Here is a 24,134-nt window from a genome sequence, read left to right on the forward strand (position 1 = left end):
TTTGGGTTTTTTTGTTTGTTTGTTTTTATTTTCACAGGCAAAGCATTAAGATGACAATCGCTGACTCTCTGTGTTCTGAGTATAAAGATGAGGATTTATAGTCTTTCCCATCAAAGAACTAAAACTATATAGTTCCTTGATATTTCCTGTGCATTGTTGCCTTTGTTCCTAGAATTTCCTGTCCATATGTCAATTAGTAATAACACCATAAATTTGTAAAGACTAGAAAGCTGTTAAAATAAATAAAGCTATAAGTTGTGAAACTGCTTGGGACTTACAAAGCTCAACGTCTCCCTTTCATACAGAAACTAAGAACAAGATTGAAACTTTTCAATTCCTGACAAATACAAGACACAAATAAAGAAAATCATGACATAAGTTGAAATGTATCTTTTAAGAAAGACTAGCAAAGCACAGACCTTTCCTACCACTCCTAAAGATCGCTTCCAGAACTTTCTTTGCCAAAGGATTGCTATGAGAGATGCTTTTCTCCCTCTCTCTCTCTCTCTCTCTCTCTCTCTCTCTCTCTCTTTAGGAAGTCCCTCTTCCCACTCTAGAGTTTTAGGAGCTATTTCTGTGGTAGCTGGATCATTGAAAACAGACAGCCCCATTAAATATCTATAACCCACAATAAATACCTTACATGAAGCCCTTGAAGAATAAGTTAAAAATGTTCCAAATTACCATCACTAAAATACATATGACAATATTTTTAAACATATTTTAAACCAAATATATATATTTAATATATATATATTAAAATAAATATATTTTAAACAAAATGATCATCCTACACCTTATAACCCTTATTCTTCAGATGGAAATTATTCATTGTGTTCTGCATTTCTGTGCCAAAATGTTCTTCAAGAAGTTTTAAATAATTAACTTCAATGACAAAAATTATATATGGCTTGAGAATTATCATTAACTTCATTGAATATTCTTCTAAGACATGCTAATATATTTTTAAATATATCTGGGATTGTGAAAATATTATTTAGATGTTAAAGAACTAGAATGTAGCATTACCAGATAACTTAAACTAAAAGACAAATTTTTTCTGTGTTCTACTGATAAGCACTGCTACCATTTATCAAGCAGTTTTCAGTTGCCACAATGTCTCAGCTACCACAAGCAGGCGGTAAAGTTTATCATGACTCGGTGCATGCCCTTCCTAAATTCAAAATCTAGTAATATGCTCCACATTATATATTCTTATCTATACTGTTTCCCAAAACTTTTCAGTCAGTATTTTATCTCAGAATTACCAAAGGCAAATCTTTTCACCAGCTCAGAAGGATACAAAGCCTGAAATTGGTGTTGGGCACAAAAGGATGCATAATGCCTCCTTTCCTTCTTGACTCCCTCTGGAAGTCTGGAAATAGTTTCTATTTGTCAAAAGTAATATTATGATAAGAATTCACTGTTTTGTAGTAATTCAATGCCATTGTAGATGAACATTGACAACGGATGTGCAATTCGGGGACTCCATGACAAAGAGAAGCTTAAAAAACAGAATCTCTAGTTCCAAATTTCTACTGTCCCACCTAGTACATCAAGTTACACTGCCTCTTGGAGTTTCTCCTGCTTTTCCATGGCCCTCTTCCCACACTTTAAGAAATCTGGCAATTTCGATCTGCAAAAAAGAAAAGTAAATACTTTCCCCTTGACTGAAGATGCTTATTTTAAAATAGGTATTTCATTCTATCCTTTTAGCCTTGCATAAGAAATATATATATATACACGTATATATATACACGTGTATATATATACATATATATATGCGTACATATGCGTATATATATATATACGTATATATAGATAAAATCAAATTGCTGACATCCTTAACTGCAATGGACTGACTACCGATGCTAGGGAATTGTACAATGAAAAGTAAATCTGAAAGAGAACAAGATTGTAATGTAAAGGCTTAATATCAGGTGCCAAGGCTTATCGGCTGAGGAAATCTTTTCCTTTTTTTTTTTTAATGTTCATTTACGTATTTTGAGAGAGAGAGAGCACAAACACTCTGGAAAGCATGCTAGCATGGGAGGGGCAGGGGGAGAGAGAGAGAGAGAGAGGGAGACAAAGAGAGAGAATCCCAAGCAGGCTCTGCACTGCCAGCATCGAGCCAGACATGGGGCTCGAGCTCAAGAACGGTGAGACCATGACCTGAGCTGAAACCAAATGTCAGACGCTTAACCGACTGAGCCACACAGGCACCCTGAAAATCTTTTTTCTTTTTATCAAGTTATGTAACTTGAGTTTCAATTAATTTATGCTGAAGTTAGAAATGATTGACTAAGGCCATAATCTCTTATAAGGATGAGGAATCGGGGAACACTTCACTATATTTTAATAATAAGCAGAGGGTATAGTCGGATTAGAACAAATAGGTTTGGGAGATAACAGAGTCTCTCCTGTTTCCTTAACCATATTTCTATCATTTCCACCAGTATAATTGGGTATTTATAAAGATAAGACAAAATATATTTGCCTTGAAGGATTATCTTCTGAGGTTAACTGAAATTCAATCACAGTGTAAGTATCAGAGGACCATAAAACAAGTGAATACCACAACATTTATCGATTAAAATTAATTGTACATGAAAGGCTGATTGATAAGTGCCATAGAAATACGATGGCATATTCAAAACATTTTGGATGTACTAAAATGTAGGCACTCAACTCAACCCAGTTTGTGCTCATATTTTAATTACTGAAATAGGAAAAAACAGAGGAATTAACAAACTCATAAATTAAATACATAAAACTATACAGTAAAATTTTTTCAAAGAATCTAAATAGTAAAACTATGAGGGGTGTATATGTGATTTATTTGAGAAACAGGAAAAAATACGAAAATTAAAACAATCTAAGAAACTACCTCCTCATAAATTCCCTTCCTATAATTAACCCTGTTATCTCCCAACCTATTTGTTCTAATCGCTTGAAGACACTTACAAATGTCAAGGTTCTCAATTTTAAAACTGTCTTTGACCTTAAGCTAAAAATCAGTAGTAAGTATTTTAAATGATTTTTTCAAAATGGTAATTAATGTACAAAAACTAAAAGTCTAGAATGACAAGTTGAGGGACTTTTGCTGAAGCAAATTACCAACAGAATGAAAACAGGACAAAGCTAAATTACTGGAAAATAAATCCTTAAGGTAAAAGGTTGATACAAAAAACAAACAAAAACAAACAAAGGCATGCATATAAAAAATTGTACACATTTGTGCAAATATTAGAGCAACTAGTCCACAACAAGACACTGTGTCCATCAACTCCTCATTCTCAGATATCCTCTAGTTAAAAGGAAAAAAAATTGCAATTTGGTACCTTTTTTAAAAATTTGCACTAAAAGACTAACATAGAAAATTGTGGTATAAACTATTATGGGGGCAGGGGGAGACTAAGACGATTTTGTGGCCATTCAGGGATTATGTATAGTCACGCTCTGTGGAAAATCCAAAATTAAAGTGGAAGCCGGGGACACCCATAAGTGTCAGTCCCCTTGTAATGGAGTCTTGCATTCTGACCACCACCAACATGGCTTTGGCATCATCCTAACAGCATTTGTAAATCCTCTTTAAAGTGTGTGTTCTACTTATCTTCAGCAAATCATTTCTTTTTAATTTTTTTTTTTTATTTTTTTGAAGGAGAGAGACAGAGACACAGAGAAAGTGGAGATGGGGCAGAGAGGGAGACACAGAATCCGAAGCAGGCTCCGGGCTCTGAGCTGTCAGCACAGAGCCTAATGTGGGGCCTGCACAGGAGCCATGAGGTCATGACCTGAGCCAAAGTCAGCCGTTCAACCAACTGAGCCACCCAGGCGTCCCTTCAGCAAATCATTTAACATATAGCAATGTACCTTAAGGAATAAAGATGATAACACTGAACATATGCAGCCTGTAGGTGGAAATGAAAAATATATTACACCTCTATCTAAATAGGATATGAGGCAGTCACCAAGTAAATTGTTTCTTTTGAAATCAAAATGAAGAGGAAAAGCAAAATTCTGACTTTAGAAAGTATAATTCTATAATAAGAAAATCTCCTATAATATTAAATGTGTTTAATAGATAAACAATCATTAAGTCGCTCAATGTACTAGGAACGGAGACAGGGTTTGTGAAGGATAGAAAGACAAAAAAGGCATGATCCTGCCTCCTTTAAGAAGGCCACATTCTCATTCCCCATGTTAATTTTTAAATGATTTCATTCTATAAATTAAAATTATCAAAAATGATAAAATAAATTGAACAGTACTGAAAAATAATAGGTGTCAAACTCCTAATCAACACCATTGTAAGAACCACATTCATCTCCTTTTTTTTCCCCCCAAATTAGTAAAATCTGCTTTGAAAAACATTTTGATGTATGAAATTTTTTAAATTGAGGGAGATTTTCAAATTTTAACGCTGAATTCAACAACTAATTATCTTATCGTACTGAAAAGACCTAGTCATATAAGAAGTTTGTCAATTAGTTATTCAAATCAATAGAGAAAAATCTCAGAAATTTTTACTGAAAATTACCATAATAAAAAAGCTAACATTTTAATCACATCTAAGGAACCTTCAGTAGGATCCAGTTGGAAAAGAAAAAGAAAAGGAAATATAATTTACCCAGTGGCCATTACCAATCCCAATAAAACATTTAAATCTAAGACAAGATTTTAACTCTGTAATGCATCCTTTGTTCACTTCAAACAAAAATCTCTATTTAAATTTAAATGTTATTTTCTGTAATGGCATTTGCTTTGCAAATTAAGTATTTCCATTGACTTTTTTTAAAAAGAGAGAAGGAGAAAGAGGAAGAGAGGAAGAAGGAAAAAATATACTCTCTGAAAACTCTATACAACAAAACATGCTGGACTAATTAGGAAACAATTGCTCTTTTCAGCCTTCCTTAAAATTCGGGGGGCTCTAGGAAGTTGAAAAGTCTGTACAGTGCTATTGGAAGAGATTATGAGAGGATCCGAGGTCTGAGCATGAATCAGCATTCTATTGTCATAATGTCACAGTGCAATGACCTTATCACTTTAAAGGCTTGATGTGAAACGGAAATGTTCCATACTTCTTGAGTCAGCAGGTTGAAGCCTGCAAGACCTCAAAAAGGAAAAAGCACAGGAATAAGTTTTCTTTAACATCAAGCTTCTAACGTTTCATATAGTATTTTCATTTAAATATTTAACATCTCTAATCCCAAAATAGAATGTTTCAACTGATGCCATTCTTTCTTTGATTGTATAGTGTAGTATAGTGCAGTATAATGTATCATTTTCTTGAAATTCTCTTGTGATAAGTAAAGTATGTAAGTTTAACTACAAAAAAACCAAACAACTAATTACAAATTAATTATTCTTACATATAAAGACCTATGTCTTTCTTTGTAACCTTCAATTGATTATAACAATATTTACAACACCAGGTTGTAAGGTATTGTGTTCTGGTACATGTGTCCCAGTTTTCTTCACACCATGAATTCTAATCTTTGCTTAATAGCATCCAAGTTGATTCTAATTTTGCAAAATGTTTGCATATGTTGATAACTCCAGTTTTAGTAATTCCCTGAATAAAAATGGCAAGACATGATAACCCAGCCCATCTATAACCACTTATAATCTATAACTATACATAAACACACACACACACACACACACACACACACACACACATATACATACATACATACATACATACATACAATCACATTCTAGCAAATTGTAATAAAGATTTAGCAAAAATTAATTTTATGAACACAGATACACAATTTTAATAATTCACAACTAAAATTCAATGATAAGAAATATACCTCAAAAATGATATCTGCAGAATCAAGCTTTAAAAGCTGAAAAAAATACAAGTTTACAATTCTCTCTCTTCTAAGAGCATTTACAGTCAATGTTGTCCATGGATGCCTTTAGTAATCATTTATTATTATTATTATTAGTCAATTTTACAAGGATATTTAAGATTATCTATGCAAACTCAAAGACAATTGTCTTTAAAAGGCATTGTGAATTATTTTTCAAACAGCATTTTAAGTGAAGTTTTCAAAGTGGATGCATTTATAGATTTTTTTTTCAATTTCTCTAAATAAATCTGTTTACAATGTTTCAAAAGGTATTTAGTGTGCGCAACAGTTTTACGAAAGAACAATATTTTCTCCAACATCCCCATCTGCTGGCTTAGAGAAAAAGTAGATTTGTATCTGTTATTTCTTTACATATTTTTATAATTTATTTTATGGAATTGAAATATAAAATTATTGAATTATTTTAATATAGACTAATAGCAATTTGTCAAAGTCATCCATGAAAAGAAATAGAAAGGAAAGATTTTGAAGAGGAAACTTAATCCTTAAAAGTTTTCATTCTAAAGCCCTATGGGATTAAATTCTCATGTTTATAGCTGCTTTAGACCGTTTTAGTTTAAAGAAATTTTAGGAATGAGCACAGTATTAGGTTATTAAATTTTTTGATAGTGTAAGAATATTTAGTATTTTCCTAATATTTGCTGTTTTGTTAAACTATATAAAATAAGTGGTGTGTACACATATGCCCAAATCAGATTTATTATTTTACAAAAATTTTCAGTTACTGTACTACATTGCTTTTGTGTAAGGACTATTAGAATATCTTCATATCCTCATACTAAGGTTCTCAGACAAGACCACAGTGGCCTGTGCACACTAAAGGCATCAAGGTCTACAAGACTTTGAAAACTATTTAAAAGAGCATAGAAGAAAAATGTTAGAAGAAGAAATGAATTTCTATGAGAAAAATATTCATTTATTCCCTGACAACTAGAAGGAACTCAATATATATTGAAAAAAGGAAGGAAGGGAGTGGAGAGGGAGGAAAGAAAGAAAGAGGGAAAGAAGGAAGGGAGGGAAAAAGGGAGGAATTCTTGAGGTCCCTCACTAGTCTGAACTATTGAACACATCAGATGCTAGTCTTTTTTTTTTTTTTCCAGTTTTATGGTTTGTATTTTCTGATAGTAAAGGTTTAGGTTTTAACAGTTTTCAGGAAAAAAAAAAAACTCTCAGTACTATTTCTAGCTAAGAAGAAAGAGAAGGAGAAAAGAAAAGGGGGTGGGAGGAAGGGGAGAGACAGAGCAAAAGAAAGAATTGGAAATCTGTCTTTATTTCCTCAGGTACTGATGGCAACAAATGGGAATAAACAGGTACTTTCCTTATCTCACTGCGACTGTGAAAGAGGAAGATGTGGGAGTTCAGTGCCCTGCACAGTCCTTTTACCCAGCTCACAAAATAATGACTTCATTTCATTTGCATAACTTTAACCCAGTTGGTGGATCTTGCTGGATCCTTAAATCAATGTCAACCTACACATTCCAAATAAGTGCCTTCATCTCAGGAATAAAATTAAATGAGTAAATGAATTTCTTTTATGTTACGAAGTTATAAAACTCCACTTTCTTCATATAGAAATTTAACTCTGAGAATCTTACAATTTAAGTAGGTAAAACAAGAAGCTACTGTATGAACATTGATTGATGACACCTATTTTAGTAATGGAGTTAAAAAGTAGAATTCCTTACATTTCTGGAGGAAATGAGAGAAAGTCATTTTGGTTTCAGCTATCAACATATTTGATGTTGCCTTCCACTTCATAGTGAAGGATCATGGACTCCCCTGACAGAAAAGGCAAGCCAACAAAGGCTAAGCATTGGAGACAAACCTGGAGCAGGATTTAAATGACCAAGACGGATCTTGACAAATTTGATATTCAAGATTTCCATTCAGTTCTTGACTGCTGACTTCACGACTGTAGTTTACATGAGCATAAAAGAGTTAAACTAATTTTACATGTTCTATTGCCCTTGGCAAAATGAAAAGAAATGAAGGACACAAATGCTCCATTTCTTGTTACAATCTCTAGATTGTGAAATTCCTAAGGGAATGAAGAAAGCGAGTCGCAAAAATGTTATTTGCTCAATGAGTCAATGTCAACTCCAGAAAATTCTATCCGATGGGTCTCCTTTGTATAACAGTCCCTTACTAGTTCTCTTTAGCAATCAGTAAGATTACTTATAACATGGGAGTAGTACATGCCAAACTTGAAAAGACATTCAATTCTTCACCATGATTTGTTTTAGTGTCTTAGAATAATAATCCATGGATGAATAATTTGGGGATCTGGAGACATGCATTTTTATTTCAGCTTCATTTTCTGAGAAAAAAAATCTGTGCAAAATGACGATTTGATCTTCCCAGTTTCTCAGAAGTGTGGTCAAACAAATTGTTTGTGTGTGTATGTGTGTGTTTTCAATGAAAATCATGTGCCATGGATGTATTCATTCTGTGGAAATTCATGGAGTTATATATGTATTTAATACACATTTTCTGTCTGCATATCTTATTCCAATACAATTTATATTAAAAATAAATCTATTCAAAAATATTGAGACTGAGGACCTAAACTAGTTATAACCTAAACCAAAAGTAATCTTTAATCTTTACAAAGACCCAACAGTCATTCAATATCTCTTAGAAGCAAGGAATATTCATTTTGTTCAGTGGACATATCTGTCATCTTCTTACTCTGGCCCTCTCACTATTTTCACCAATGAGTGAACTTCTCAAACACTGACCATTTTTCAAAGTGTACCTGTCAATTACTTTCACCCTGTATTAAAAATCTACGTACTTCCAATAATCATAGTCCTTAGTTTCATAACTTTTCAAAGCATTTTCACACTAGTATACAATTACATACAGTTAGATACTTAGCACGGCGCGTGTTAAACTCTTAATTCAGGAAAAGAAAAATAGAAACTTGATATCAAAACAAATGACCTAAATCCGGTAGGTCAATAGGTCAAATATAAAAACCTTCACCAATTAAACTACAACAGTTTCTTTGTATTTGTGTATGTACTAAAATTGTTCCAAATATTCCTAATATTCTTCCACTGAGTTTTCTAAAGCTGCAAATCTACTTTAAGACTCTCTCTCTCTTCCTCACCCCTCACCCCCACCTTTAGTTTCTTTTCTCACTTGGTTAATATATATATATATATATATTCATATATATATATATTCATATATATATATATGGCACTGAAAACTTCTTAAATAGGCTGTTTATAAACAATTGGATTGTAGACACCTAACATAACCACAATAATGCCCCTGTTCTACCAGTAAAGGAAAACTGTTCCATTCCTTCATCCGCATGATGGTAGTTTCAAAATGAGTTGATGATGTTCCTGATATACCATAATCAAGCTAACCCATCGACTCTATGATTAATGCTCAGTATGGGGAATTGAGATGGCAACCAGTTTGTCTAACGTGGGAACGCTGCAGTTGGGCTTTTTCTGGGGTAATTTTCCGCTAGCTCCTTTACACTGTCGCCAAAGTGGAAGGTGGGCCATCTGCAACCCACCCCTCCAAACTGTTAACTATGAAATAAAAACCGAGAACATTAAGGCAGGAAAGACTCTCCCAAGCCGGTTGGCAGGAAATGATGGCAGCTGCTGGGAAGGGGGCAGGAAGGTACAGTGGCGCCGGCTGCACTGCCCACGCCGTCGCAGGGGTGGGAGCGCCAGGACTGGAGCCCGCGAACCCTTCCACTGAACCTTTTAGAGACTTAATTGCTTGGGTTCTATCACTCTGTCCGAAGCCTTGGCAGAGCTTCATCGCGTGTCCCGGAACCCCGCGCGGAGTGCTAGGGCTAATATGGATAACTGCAAAGACTAAAATGGCTGATCAGCCACTTCTTCAGATTTCCAAACTCGGCCGGCTCCAACTGCTTTCAGGTCCTTCAGCTCTTGCTGCCTTTGCTGGAGCCCCGCTACCTAAGAACAAAGCGCACCCGGCCGGAGAGCTGACCGCGGCGCCCACGGCAGAATCGCCCCCTTCAACTTAGGCTCAAGCTGAACAGAGCAACGAGAGATTGACAGCGCTCCCCCTCCACCGCTACCCGACCCGGCCGGGCCCTGGGCCTGCGTCAGCCTCCGCTCCTCGCCGAGCCTCGCCGCGCCCCTCGGGTGGGCGTTACGTAACAGCCCCGAACCCAACTCCAGAACCATTTTAACAACTTGTCCCGTCGAGGTGGGTAATATGGGGCTCCAGGGGTCCAGAGGATGAATCCGTCCTGGGCCTGTGGATTTAAATCCAGGGCCAGGAGAGGAGCGCAGCTGCCGGGGCAGGCGTCGGGGCTCAGCAGTCCCCGTGGGATCTATCCAGCACCCCGACAGCGCGCCCAGGGAAACAGCGTGTTCTCTGTGGTCAGGGTACCACCAGGCGCGCAAGGTGGGGGGAAGGGGGAGGCGGAGGGACAGGGAGGGCTTCTCTTGAAACACCCAAGACTAGAACCCCCCCCCGAACCTAAGGGAGCTCCCTCCAGCTCCAATCACCACTCCACCTCCCTAGTGCGCACACTTTTCAATGCCTTTCGGTCCCTCTTCAGCGCCCCCCCCCCCCACACACACACCGCCAGCGGGGGTCCCCGAGATTGCAGCCACTTTCTCCCTACGCCGTCACACGCACGCGCGTGTGCAGTCACTCACACCCACACACTGACACACTGAAACACACACGCCACATTCACACTCGCGGGCGCTCCGCGTGCGGCATCCAAAAGACATGAATATTCATTACTTACAAGCATTGGTGACTGCGAAGCTGTTTGCTACCTCCAAATTGTCGATGTGGGGAGTCAGTCTGAACTCCGAAGTGGAAAACTGAACCATCCCTACCCGAAATGCACTGTATTCCTGATCGGCGCCCCTGGGAAATAGCCCCCCTGCAAAGAACAAACACCAAGCAGAAGAACAGTGTCAGTGCCAGAGAAGGAAAGGAGGGGAGCCCGCTAGCGCCCAACAGCCCAGGAGTCTCTTATTCAGCTAATAGGCCGGATAAACACATCAACGGACTCGGGCAGCGGGGAGCTGATCGTCCAAATGGTAGTTAAAGGGTCAAGGCACAGATGAGAGTCTGAGGGCAAGGTAGGTGGCCAGAAACATTAGCCTTTCCTGATAATCACAAGGTTTGCATTCAGACCCTCTAGAGAATCTGACCAAACAGGAAAATGTTGTTTAAGGCAGAATTAATAAAATTTGGAGATCAGAAATGAGAACACCTTTTCCTCTTTTGCACCAAAGCCAATATACATGCTAAGAAAAATATGTATATTCTAGGCAGTTTAAATCTGGAATGCAGTCAAGGTATGACATAAGTCTACATGACATGAATTAATTTGTCCACTGTGAACAAAGATTACCACCAAATTATGCACAATTCAAAAGCAGAGCACAAAGGGTACCTACCTATCTGTATGCTGTTAGAAGAGACACCAAAAATCAGTCCCCATAAAACAGGAGAAAGGAGGGCAGATATATGCATAATCTTTTGCATTTCCAAGAAAAGTAGAGCATCCACAAAATACCCCCCTTTTTTTTTCCTTTTCCTCCTCTTCCTTCTTTGGCGGTTTTCCTCAGCAAATTAGATCCTCTGCATTTTGAGACAGCAGTTTAGCACCAAGCTGCTAAAAACGTGAAGTGGAGGCAGAAGGATTCCTATTTCCCAGGTCCTGCTGGTGGCTGCTGATGCCCTGCGCCCTGTCCCTGCTTCCGAAGTCCGGAGGACTGGCTGGATGCAGTTTTCAGCGGAGCTGCCGCTGTGGTTCCAGTGCCTTAGAATATTCAGCACCCTCCCATGCACTCACACACACTCACCCTCTCTCGCGCTCTCTTCTCCCTCTCCCCTCTGTCTCACACACGCGCGCGCGCGCGCGCGCGCACACACACACACACACACACAGACACACACATACACACACACACACACACACACACACACACGCAAGTCACAGAGGACCAGGCAGCCCCGGGCGCGCGTGCGCGACTCGCGGCAGGCGGCTGGCGCGCGCGTCCCACCCCTCCCCCGCACCCCGCACCCCGCACTGCCCTGGCAGCGTCGCGTGCGCCGAGCTGAGAAAGCGCGGCTCAGAGCCGGGCTGCCACGATCCCTGGGCTAGACCTCGGGTCTCGCGAGCTGTCGCGCCCATCGAGCGCTTCCGCCTTTCAGCACCGAGGACAGCGCCCCGCTCCTAGCCTCGTGCTACCTTTGTGCCGCCGCTGCAGCTGCCGCTGAGATGCTCCAGCCTGGACCAAAGGCAGCAAAGCTGATTTCCGGCTGCTGTGCAGAAGCCGAATTGCTAATTGTTGCCGGTGAAGCGTCCTCTCACCAGGCCCTGCTGTTTTGCATTTAAAGTCGTTTTTATTTTCATTTTCTGTAGCCTGTGAAAACTCACCTAGCAATATAGAAACGCTCTCGTACACCTTACCTGACCCAGCCAAAAAGCAAACAAGAAGACAGAACTCCCGTCGAAGAAGTGTTCAAAAATTGGGAAGTTTTGCCAAATGTGAGATAGCCAGCACCCAGAGGAAAAGAAAAACAAAATTCTATCTTTAAAGGCTAAAGTCTCTTAAGAGGAAATCAATATTGAATTTTTGAGATACTTTGCATGGATATCTCATCTTTAGAGTGTATTCCACTTGGTCATCATGCCAACTTGCAGAGCCAAATGAGTGCAGGTCTTGCAGACTTCACTGCAGATTCCCACCCATAGTAAAGACATGTAGACTTGGCTCTTTAGAAGAAGCCCTTTCTTTACTGAAAGCAAAAGACTCCGTTTCAAGGAAAGACTCATAGGAGAAAGAAATTAGAAGATGAAATAAACCTAAAAAGTCCACTGAGCTGCAGAATCTTCCCCAGGGACATGGTGAGAAACCAGATATTCCACAGTGTTATGGCCCTGAGTTTTGAGAAATCACTGCTCAAAGAAAGTAAGCTAAGCTTTCATCACTTCAAACCCACGGGGCTCAAGATCACTGAGAAAGAAAGATGAGGTTAGGGATTAAAAGTTTGTGAAAAGAGAGCTGATAGAGAGTATGGAAGACTAGACTTCCCCCTGTGGAATTTATGCACTTCACAAGTGCCTTCCCAGGTGCCTGGGAACCTGCTCTGGCAACTCCTTCTGCTGCCTCAGAAATTCTTAAGTTTTACAGCTTTTTTGGTTTAAACAAAGAAATAAAGGAGGGCTGAGTACAAGGGACTATTTCCAGGAAACAGGTGATTGGAACTCACAATACTAAAGGAATAACTTGGTGATATTTCAGAATGCCAGGAGAGTTGGTCTATCATGCCTTCCTGTGCAATTGCCACATTAATATCATTCCTACAGCCTCCTTTGTTGACTGTTACCTTATCATTCCAGGCCTTGATTTCCCCATTTTGGAAATGAGAAAGATGGTCAAAGTGGCCTCTGCGGCTCTCAAATCCTATAATTCTGTAATACCAAGTTATGGTCTTTCCCTGCTTTTGATTTTAGATATTTATTCCTAAGCCAGGAAGCAAAATATCCATAATCTATTACTAAGCTTATTGCTAGGCTAAAAATACCTCCCTATTTGATCACCAAGAATTTATTTTAGTCTGTTAATAAACAATTCGCTGTATGTAAAATAGGCCCTGTGAATTAAAATGCATTTAGCTTTTTAAAAATTAAATAAGAATAAAAATAGTAAAACAGATATAAATAAAAATATATCCAAATTTACAATACAAAGACTAATTAAATTAGTCTTATCTATTCAATCCCTAGTTTTGAGGTAAGGCACAAAAAATGATTTGAAATTATTCCCTATTTGAAATATATGATATATATAAAAGATATATAAATGAATAAATAATATCTCAGAGCAAAATAAAAAATACCTTTCCAGCTATTTCCTTTTTTTTTCCTCCATTCCATTTTTTCCACAAGAAGAACTTCAATTTCATAAAAGTAATTTGGAATGAAAACAGAGAGGGAAAGGAGCTTAAATGTGGAGAAACTGTGATGTTTAAAGTATAGATCAATGTAAATTGTTTATTTCTCTCAAAAATGTTTCAAAAACTATTTTCATCCTAATCTGTTTCAAATTCATAGGCAAAGATGAACTCAAAATTACTGAATTACTGTAAAAGCGAATGATATAAAGAATTTGCTGAATCATAGATAATTTTCCCTAGTAAATAATGTAAGAATTTGGGTTAAATATTACAGTTTAATAACAAATTATAATTCATATATAATATAGAAATACAAAGTTAGTAGGCATTACTTATAATTCAGCTGCTATTCTATTAATGTGTCTTTCACAAAGCTGTTATGTATGTACATTTCACAACATAGCTGAATACATTTCCTGCAATGTTAGCATCATTGTATTAATATTATCATTCATGGAGCTTTTTCTAATTCACTATAATATTTATACAGCTTATATTCTTCAAGCATAGAATACTGTCAGTATAAATGTAATAAATTTAAATTGACTGAAGTATATAGTTATAAAAATGCATGAAAAATATTAGAATTTATTTTGAATACTTAGAAACTTCTCCCTTCAAAAATATAACTCAAATTTATCAGTAATAAAATCAATTTTTAAAATTTCAAAACTGCGAGATCTATAGTTGAATACCATACTCAAAGAAACAGAATTTGCTATTTTCTGCCCTCTGCTGTTCAACTTTGGTAATTATCTAGAACATAAGTATTGTTTCTGAAACAAGGGTAAGTTGCGTTAAAACATGGAAGAAATAAAAATGCTACCTACCCTATCATTTGTGTGTTTGCTCAGATGGCTGTTATTGTTGTTCCTTTTGCATATGTTTGAATGTAATTTTTAGAATTAAGGGTAGAAATGAGATGTAAAATTTCAATTTCCGTTTCACTTACTCTTTGTTTCAACATGGGAAACAATAGTTTTCCTTTTTAAATCTGCTTTAAAATGCTGAAGGATATTATATATACTACCCATTCTGCACAGTTTTAATTTGCATTCCATAATAAAAGGCTTTGCCTAAAAGAAAGGAAAGTCATTGTGTGTGGAGGAAGGGTGTGATAATTTTTGAATGACTGGTAGAGCAAATTTTAGCTGATTTCACTATCAAAAGTGGATTATAAATGTCAGTCCCATACTTCCTATTGGCAAAGTCTCACCAAAGTGGAGATCATCGCCTTTCTTCCTATTGGTTCTCTGGAACTGTCAAAATCTAGGCCATCTGAAAGGCTTGGATGCAACTCAACAATAGAAAGGAAAGAAGGCCCATGCTAGTTTTATCAGAAGGTAGCAAAGTTTGCTTCCTGCATAAGGAACCCAGGTTCCAGACATGAGACATTACTGGCTACAACAAACCAAATAAAGAAATGGAAGAGAAAAGCATAAGGATTTTAATCACTCAGAACTATAAATAAAAGTTTCAGTTCGTGGAGTGCCTGGGTGGCTGAGTTGGATAAGCTTCCGACTCTTGATTTTTGCTCAGGTAATGATCTCACGATTCATGAGATGGAGCCCAAAGTCAACGCAGAGCCCGCTTGAGATTCTCACTCTCCCTCTCTCTCTTCCCCTACTCCATTCATGCACACTCTGTCTCTCTCTCTCAAAATAAATAAACTTAAAAAAAAAGAAGTTTCAGTTCTCTAATTAAGATAAAGAATAACATTAATATTAATAGTTATACCAAATTAAGACCACATTCTTTTCTTTTATGCACCAAATTATAAATCACTGATTCAATAAGATCAATTACACAATCCAAAACATATATGTAAAGGTACACAAGTTAGGCTTTTGTACCTTTCAATTTTGATGAATTTAGAATGTCCAAAAATGAAAAGAAGTAGTTTTCATTTTGGGGTGTTCATGAGATTTGATTATATGGATTTTAATGAATTTTACCCTAATAGACAACAATCCTGTACCAAGAATATTTATTGGAAAACAGTATTTCAATTCATTCATTAATTCCACAAACTATAAGGAACTACTATGTTCCAAATAATGTGGTTGACACAGTGGATAAAAAGATGACCCAACAGAAACTTTTTTCAAGAAGTTCCCAGACTTCATTCAAGTAAGCCAATAATTAAGACCATGTAAGAAGGGCAATCAAAGATGAAATAAGGAGGCATACGTTTAAGATAATATGGTGAGGCAAAGAAAAATCTATTATGCACATTTTTTCTTTGAGCTCAGAGAGAAGACCAGTCCCCAGTGGCTGACGCCCGAATTGAGTCCAGTAGAGGTTAGAGAGTCCAGTAGGTGAATGGTGGGGAAGTAGTGAGGAGAACACTTTTTTTTTAATTTTAATTTCAGCTTTATTGAGTTATAATTGACAAAATAGTAAGGTGTTTAAAGTATACAAATTTGATCACTTGATATATGTATACATAAATTAAAGGATTACCCCATCAGGTTAATATATCAATCACCTCACATATTTTTATTCATTTATTTTGTAATTTTTTATCATTTATTTATTATTGAGAAACAGAAAGAGACAGCGCATGAATATGGGAGGGGCAGAGAGAAGGGGAGACACAGAATCAGAAGCAGGCTCCAGGCACTGAGCTGTCAGCACAGAGCCCGACATGGGGCTCAAACTCACAAACTGCAAGATCATGACCTAAGCCAAAGTCCGACGCTTGACCCACTGAGCCACCCATTTTTATTTTTTTTGTTTTGAGAACGTTTAAGTTGCACTCTCCTAGCACATTTCATTTACACAGTACAGTGTTAACAACTATGATCCTCATCTTATACATTAAAACCTCAGACCTTATTTATTTTAAAATTGAAAATTGTATCCCTTTATCAACCTCCCTCTATTTCCCCTACCCTCCAGCCCTGGGCAACCACTTGTCTATTCTGTTTCTATGAGTTCACCTTTTTTTCTTTTCTTTTTTTTAAGATTCCACATATAGGTGATACCACCCAGCATTTGTCTTTCTCTATTGGGCTTATTTCAATTAGCATAATACCTTCCATATCAAGATTTAATAATAGTATATTATATGAAGATTTTATATATATATATATATATATATATATATATATCTCACATATACCACCTTTTTTGATCCATTCATGCAATGACACACACTTAGATTGTTTCTATACCTTAGCTAGTGTGAATAATGCTGCAATGAACATGGAAGCACTGATATCTCTTTGAGACAATGGTTTCCTTTCTTTTTGGATATATACCCAAAGGTGGGGTTGCCAGATAATATGGTAGTTCTATTTTTAATTTCTTGAGGAACCTTCATACTGTTTTCCATAGTGGGCTATACTGGTTTACATTGCTACCAACAGTATACAATGGTTCTTTTTCTCCACATCCTTGCCAGCATTTGTTGGCTCTTGTCTTTTTAATACTAGTCATAACAAAAGGTGAAAAGAGAAATCTCATCACGATTTTGATTTGCATTTCCTTGATGATAAGTGATACTGAGCACTCACATACCAGTTGGCCATTTGTAAGTCTTCTTTAGAAAAAGTATTTATTCAGGTCCTGTGCTCATTTTTTAATCCTATTTTTGGTTTTTGGTGTTGTGATGGGTGAGTTCCTTATATGCTTTAGGTATTAACCTCTTATCTAATCTATGATTTGCAAATACCTTCTCCCATTCCATAGGTTGCCTTTTCATTTTGTTGATGGTTCCCTTTGCTGTGCAGAAGCTTTTCAGTTTGATGTAGGCCTATTTATTTATTCTTGCATTTGGTGTCAAATCCAAAAAAAAAAAAAAAAAATCATCACCGAGACCAATGCCAAGGATCTTATGCTCTATTTTCTTCTAGGAGATTGATGTTTTCAGGTTTTATGTTCACATCTTTAATCCATTTTGAGTTCATTTTTTGTGTGTGGTGTAATATTGGGATCTACTTTCATTCTTTTGCATGCAGCAATCTGGTTTTCCCAACACCATTTATTGCAGAAACTGTTCGTTCCCCATTGTATGTTCTCAAGTACTTTCTAAAAAACTTCTTAACCATGTATACACGGTTTTATTTCTGGCTTCTCTATTCTGTTCTATGTGTCTTTTTTTAATGCCAACTTCATATCTTTTATGTTTATATGATTTTTATTCTTCATTTTGTCAATGCGGTGTATCACATTGATTGATTTGCAGGTGTTGAACCATCCTTGCATCCCTAGAATAAATCATACTTGATTATGATGTATGACTCTTTTAGTGTACTTTTGAAGTTACTTTGCTAATATTTTGTTGAGAATGTTTGCATCTATGTTCAACAGGGATATTGGCCTGTTTCTTTCTTGTAGTGTCTTTGTCTGGCTTTGGTGTCAAGATAATTGTACCTTTGTAAAATGAGTTTGAAAGTGTTCTCTTTTCTTCTGTTTTTTAGGTTTTTTTTTTTTTTTTTGGAAGAATTTGAGGAAGCTTGGTATTAACTGTTCTTTAAATGTTTGGTAGAATTCATTAGAAAAATTCATCTGGTCTTAAACTTTTCATTGTTGGAAGGTTTTTCATTACTGATTCAATCTCTTTAGTAGTAATAGATCTGTCCATATTTTCTATTTCTTCATAATTCAGTCTTAATGACCACTATTTTGAATTCCATATCGGGCAAATCCTTTGTCCCCCTTTCACTAACTTCTGTTTCTGGAGATTTATCTTGTCCTTTTATTTGGTAGGCATGTCTCTGTTTATTCTTTTTTTTTTTTTTTCTGCCAGTGTTGGTTTCTGCATATTAAATCAAACAGCCACGTTTCTCAGCCTTGAGGGAGTGGTGGCCTTGTGTAGAAGGTGAACCTTGTCAATCATCTTGGCCCAAGCTTCTGGTCATTTCTCAAATCTTTGTGATTGTCCAAACCACCTTCTTCATTCCTAGTGGTTACAGTAGTTGGGAGTATGTCCAACCAATCATTGTCCCAAAGGGGAGGATCCGGTTTTGCACCCAGATGCAAGCTTATTGGAAGCTGGGTCCCCAGGCAACAGCTGGGAAAGTATGTAGTCAAGCCCCTTCCTGGGAGAAACTGGGCGATGGGCATTTTTACCCACTCTTTCTGTGTTAGACCCAGGCATATAGCCATGGGGGTAGGGAGAGTGCTTCTGCACCCATTAAGAACTGCTGCTTCTTTCTTTGCTACAGTTCTGTGGGACTTATAAATTCAAGCCCTGTTGGTTCTCAAAGCCAAGTGATCCACGGTCCTTCCTCTCAGTCAGCAGTCACAAAATCTTGGGACACCAGATATGTGTGCAAGCTCTTTCTAGGATGATACTGGTGACTTGGAGTGGTCTAGAGCAAGAAGGCAATGGAAGGGTCTGCTGGCTTCCCCAGTCTTCAGGGAGGATCTTAGCCAGACCCTAGACTTGTGCTAAATTAAAATGCTGACCTACAGAAAAAAGCTTTTAAAGTACCCGGATGGACTGATTTTATTTTTGCCTGCTCTTCCATGCAGAACTCTGAGGGGGATAGCTGCAGTCATTGCTCACAGCCCCTTATCACTCCTTATCAACATTTTCTTTCTTTTTTCTTTTTTTACTATAGTTTTGAGTCTCCCTGATTCAAGCCTAATTTGCTTTCACAATTAGATGTTTTGGAGGCCCCTCCCTCAAGTGGGAATCTTAACAGTCAGGGCAACTAAGTATGGGTTCTGAATCCTTCATTTTGCAGAGAGAAGTGAGGAGTTGGGAGTTTCCTCTAATCATATGACACTGTTTCCTCTAATCATATGGGGGGATGGGGTTTATGGCAAAAGTGTGTCTCAGCCTCTCTTGTCCTTTTTGATGGGGGTATTTTCCTCATTCACTAGAGGTTTAGGAGTTGCCCAGTTTCTGAACTTCTGTTAAAGATAATTGCTTCATGGGTAGCTGTATGTTCAGTATGTTCATGGATGAAGGGAGTTCAGAGACTTCCTTTTCACCATTTTGGTTGAATTCAAGAATACTTCATTTAAAAGCAATGACATCAGTAAAAGCATGTGCGTGGTTCAGGAATTCCAAGCAATGCAGTGTTTCTAGAGTGGGAAGTATAAGTCAGGGGTACAGAAATAAGTTAGTTCATGGTAAGAAATAGGTAGTTTATCCTAGGAAACGGAAACCATTTTGAAAATTTTAAGTAGAAAGATGAGTCCTCGAGATGTTCATTTTAGATAAAACATTCTGGAGGCTGTGTGGAGAATGTATTTATGGGGAAACATATTGAATGTAAAGAGACCAAGTAGGAGGCTGTCTTCATGGTGGGGATGATGAGAATCTGGGTTAAAGGAATAGTAGTATGGATAGGAATAAAAGGTTAGTTTCATGAAATGTTTAGGATGGAAACTTAGTAGAAATTGTTAGTGAACTGGAATGTCATGTAGGTAGAGGATATGGAGAAATAAAGCCATCTCCTGTACTGGGCCGAGTGTCCAGGATGTTACTGTCTCACCTAAGAATGAAGCATAGAGAACACTAGAAAGAAGATATGTAGGCAGGTGGTGTGTTCACCTCTGGGCATATTGGGTTAAAGGGTCTGTGGGACACATCCACTCAAGCTGTTGTGTTAGCACTTGCCACTGATTCTGATACTCATGGAAGAGATGTCATCTGAAGTTTAACTTTGAGACACTAACGTTATCAGCCTGTGGTGTTTTATATGATAGTCACTGTTTCTTGGAAAAGAGATTTAAAACAAAAAAATCAAGGAAGACAAGATGCATGCATACCTTTAAAATCCTGCTTTCACTTAATGCTGATAAATGTACAATCATTTTCCATCATTTGAAGTGAGACCAGGCCATTACCTTGACCATGGTTCTCCTACATCGTTTCTCATATTAGTCTCTTTAAAATGGCATAAGAATTTAAGAATATTTTTGAAGAAATCTGAATACTAAATCCTTTCATATTTTTATGATTTTTCTCATATTTTATGATAGTCTTATTCACTCTTAGCTAGAATAAAATTTTTTACCTACTTGCATTACTGTTTCCTTACAGAACATCCAATATGGTTTTCAACAGTTCTCTTTCCACATGTCATGAATTTACAAAGTTATCTTAACCAAATTGCCTCATCACAGTATCAAATTCAACTGTTATAAAATGTTTTATTTTTCAAAAATACACCTGACTCTCACTCAGTGGGTGACAGCAGAAATTAGAAGGGCAAGCTGCTAGCCAAAAGTATTCAGCAGGCCTCCACTTGTGCTTTTTACATAATGTAAGAGGAGACAAAAGAGAGAAAAAAAGAAACAAATAGCATAAAACATAGCTACAACCACTTCTAAACCAGTAGTTGGTTATGAGACATAAGTAGGTAATCACAGCCACTTTTTCCAAACACTCCTTCCAAATCCCTGTTACTTTAGTCAGCACTTCAGCAAGACAGAATTTTTTACTTGTTGTGTGTGATCCAAATCTTCATTCCTGCAGGGTCTGAGTCCTTGATGTTCTTGTCTTTTTTGGGGGGAGGGGTGCGGGGGTTCCTACAGTTTTCTTTTGTCTGATTACTGGACAAGAGAATACTAAGAGGAACTATAGTGAGTAGTGACCTCCTCATCTACTCCATTGCATAGCGCCTTTCCCCTCCAGTCCAGTATGTATCATTTCTACTTTGCAATAATGTGCTGCTGTGCATGTATAATTCTGTGATACAATGGTCAGATGATGTCTTTTCTCCTGTATGGGGAGATCAAGTTGTAAAATCATGTGGTATCCTCTGGACAGAAGCTTAGTATGTACCAGGGCCTAGTGGCAAGTCAGAAGCTACTTGTAAGATGGAAAAGAAATGCCAGCAGAGGGGAGTAAGGTCTTACTTCAAATGTTAGGCATCTGTGCTGAGATTCCCTTACTGGAACTTGCCATATTCTCTGTATCAACATCTCTGTCCGCCCCAGACACTTCAAATACCACTGTGTCTACTGGGTCTTAAGACTTAAATGTCAACTTGCACTGCAGACTGAAACTGCCATTGTAGTTTATTTCTTTCAGTCCAATTGGCACCCTTATAGCTTAATACTAGTAAATGTGTCAGAGCAGTATGCCCAAATGTGGTACACGTTGCCTGCAAAATCCAGACAAGTCTACCAAGCCTTGTTTCTTTCTTTGTGATGAGTGATAAAAACATGACTAGCCTCAGATTACTGGATGCTTGAAAACTTCTACCTTCTGAGGGGTTTATCTCCTGCACTCTGTCATATATATATATATATATATATATATATATATATATTTACTATGGCTCTACATGGCTTACTACTTCTTACTTATCAGGTCCAATTAACATCGTGTCATCAATAAATGCAGCAATGTCAACTTCTGCCACAGAGTCATACCCAGAGCAGTCCCTGTACCTCTCTTGAGGATATAATGGGATAAATATTATTGGGCATATATGTTATTATTGGCCTGGAGACAATGAAAGATGTTGGAGTGAGAGAGAATTGGTTTCATCCTGGGAATCAACTGTTCCATGCACACACGCTAACTTTTGTTTGCTTTCTTTTTCCCCCCACATAGGAGATGGCTCCCTTGCAGAGTTAAAAGGTTTGCTTCTGCTTCTGTTTACACAGAAATTCTGAGGAATTCAAAATTTATAGGCTCCAAACCTCATGTGGAGTCTGTACAAATGTGTTTATTCAATGCACCAGAGTTTACTCCTTGCCTACCAGCACCATTATATTAGAGACAATATAGTCTCTTACACTGGACTGTAATATATACTTGCATATTTACCACTTAATATAGCATCTATATCTAATTGGGAGAGCACCTAATTGTTTATTAAGTTTCCTCAAGCCATAAATTCCCTGCTACTATAGGACAAGAGGGACTCATTTAAAACTTCAAAGAGGCCTTTTGATTCTCTATGCATATTCTTAATTGCATACTCATAGGTTTTAATTTCTTGTGTCTCCTGTGTTTGTTATCAGGGGCCATAGAAAGAAGCCAGATGTCTCCAATATTTCAAGTCATTACTGTTGTCATAACAACAAAATGCCAAAGTTACCTGATTTCCCTCCAGCCCCACTTCATCCTGTGCTACCATCAATGAAAATATTCATAATCATGATGGCAGTAGCTGCCATAAATCACCCAAGTTCCATTCCTCCTCCCTTGTAAGGAGCACATCCCCTGTTCCTCAAATATGTGGGCAATCTAATACTCGAATCCCACCGTGAAGTTTATTTCCTAGGATCTTTTGTGACATGAATTACTCTGTATCTGGGTCCCAGCAGAAAACAGATGACATATGCCAAAAGAATGGTCCAGAGATAGTCTGCTTACAAAATGTGTGTGAGTAGAGGAAACCACAAAATTCACCACATTAATCCAGGGTAGTAGCATCAGGGCTACTGACATCCTTAGGCTAAAAGGAATGAAGGAGGAATCCCATATCTGAATCCAGAAGGAGAGAGTCAAAAGAAGAAGGCCATTTTGAATGATGCCATAACCTTTGGTTGAAGGACACAGATCAGCTGAGGTGACCTATCAGAAGGAAGACAGAGGAAGAAATATTCCAACCTCACTCTGCTTTCTTCTTCAAATCAGGCTCCCTGTTGGCTAAAGTCAACTGAAAGTCAGAGTGAGGGAAGCCACTGATGCAGCTCATACGGGTCAGCCGCCTGGAGCAGAAAGCAGGACAGAGAAAGAGAGAATAAAGTTTAAAAGGAAATGCAAATATGTGCAATACACATTGGCCATTCTTTCTTATGTTAAATTTTCTTTTTTTAATGTTTATTCATTTTTGAGAGACAGAGAAAGACAGAGCGAGAACATAGGAGCGGCAGAGAGAGAGGGAGACACAGAATCCGAATCAGGCTCCATGCTCTGAGCTGTCAGCTCAGATCTCGATGCGGGGCTCGAACCCATGAGCCATGAGATCATGACCTGAGCTGAAGTCGAACGCTTAGCCGACTGAGCCACCCAGGCGTCCTGACTTTCTTTCTTAAACTTAATGAAGATTCACATAAATGTTAGAATATGCAATGAACTGCTAGGCAGAGATACCAAAAATTGTGTTTCATAACAGCTACTGGTGGGGAAGACATTGTCTTTCATTACCAATAGTTGGCAAGTTGATTGTGTGGGTGACTTTGCAAGACCACTTAGAGGGAAGACGGCATAATGTCTGACCTGAGTTCAGATATGTTGATTATGCCTTTAGAGAGAAAAGAAGATAATGAAGAAGGTGATCTCACAAGAGTCTCTCTGAGACAGTATGGCACAATTAGTGACATTTTGGATTACTATCACCCACTTCCCCTTTCCAAATCTGCTTGGATCATGCTATGACTACATCAGAATGAAGATCCAAG

General features: G+C 37.7%; 1 protein-coding gene across 3 annotated transcripts in view; it reads right to left on the reverse strand.

The window, feature by feature from the left end:
* GRIA2 (glutamate ionotropic receptor AMPA type subunit 2) overlaps nucleotides 1-11,732 on the reverse strand; it is a 165,813-nt gene extending 154,081 nt beyond the window's left edge. For all 3 annotated transcript variants that reach the window (XM_030312849.1, XM_030312850.1, XM_030312851.1), the window contains exons 1-2: nucleotides 11,303-11,732; nucleotides 10,639-10,779 (exon numbers count right to left, since the gene is read on the reverse strand). In XM_030312849.1, the coding sequence (XP_030168709.1) occupies nucleotides 10,639-10,779; nucleotides 11,303-11,390 (229 nt within the window). In that variant the 5' untranslated portion in view covers nucleotides 11,391-11,732. The remainder of the gene's footprint in view (nucleotides 1-10,638; nucleotides 10,780-11,302) is intronic.
* Between the last annotated feature and the right edge of the window lie 12,402 nt (nucleotides 11,733-24,134).

Source organism: Lynx canadensis, chromosome B1 (genome assembly GCF_007474595.2).
Source record: "Lynx canadensis isolate LIC74 chromosome B1, mLynCan4.pri.v2, whole genome shotgun sequence".
Classification (NCBI taxonomy): Eukaryota; Metazoa; Chordata; class Mammalia; order Carnivora; family Felidae; genus Lynx; species Lynx canadensis.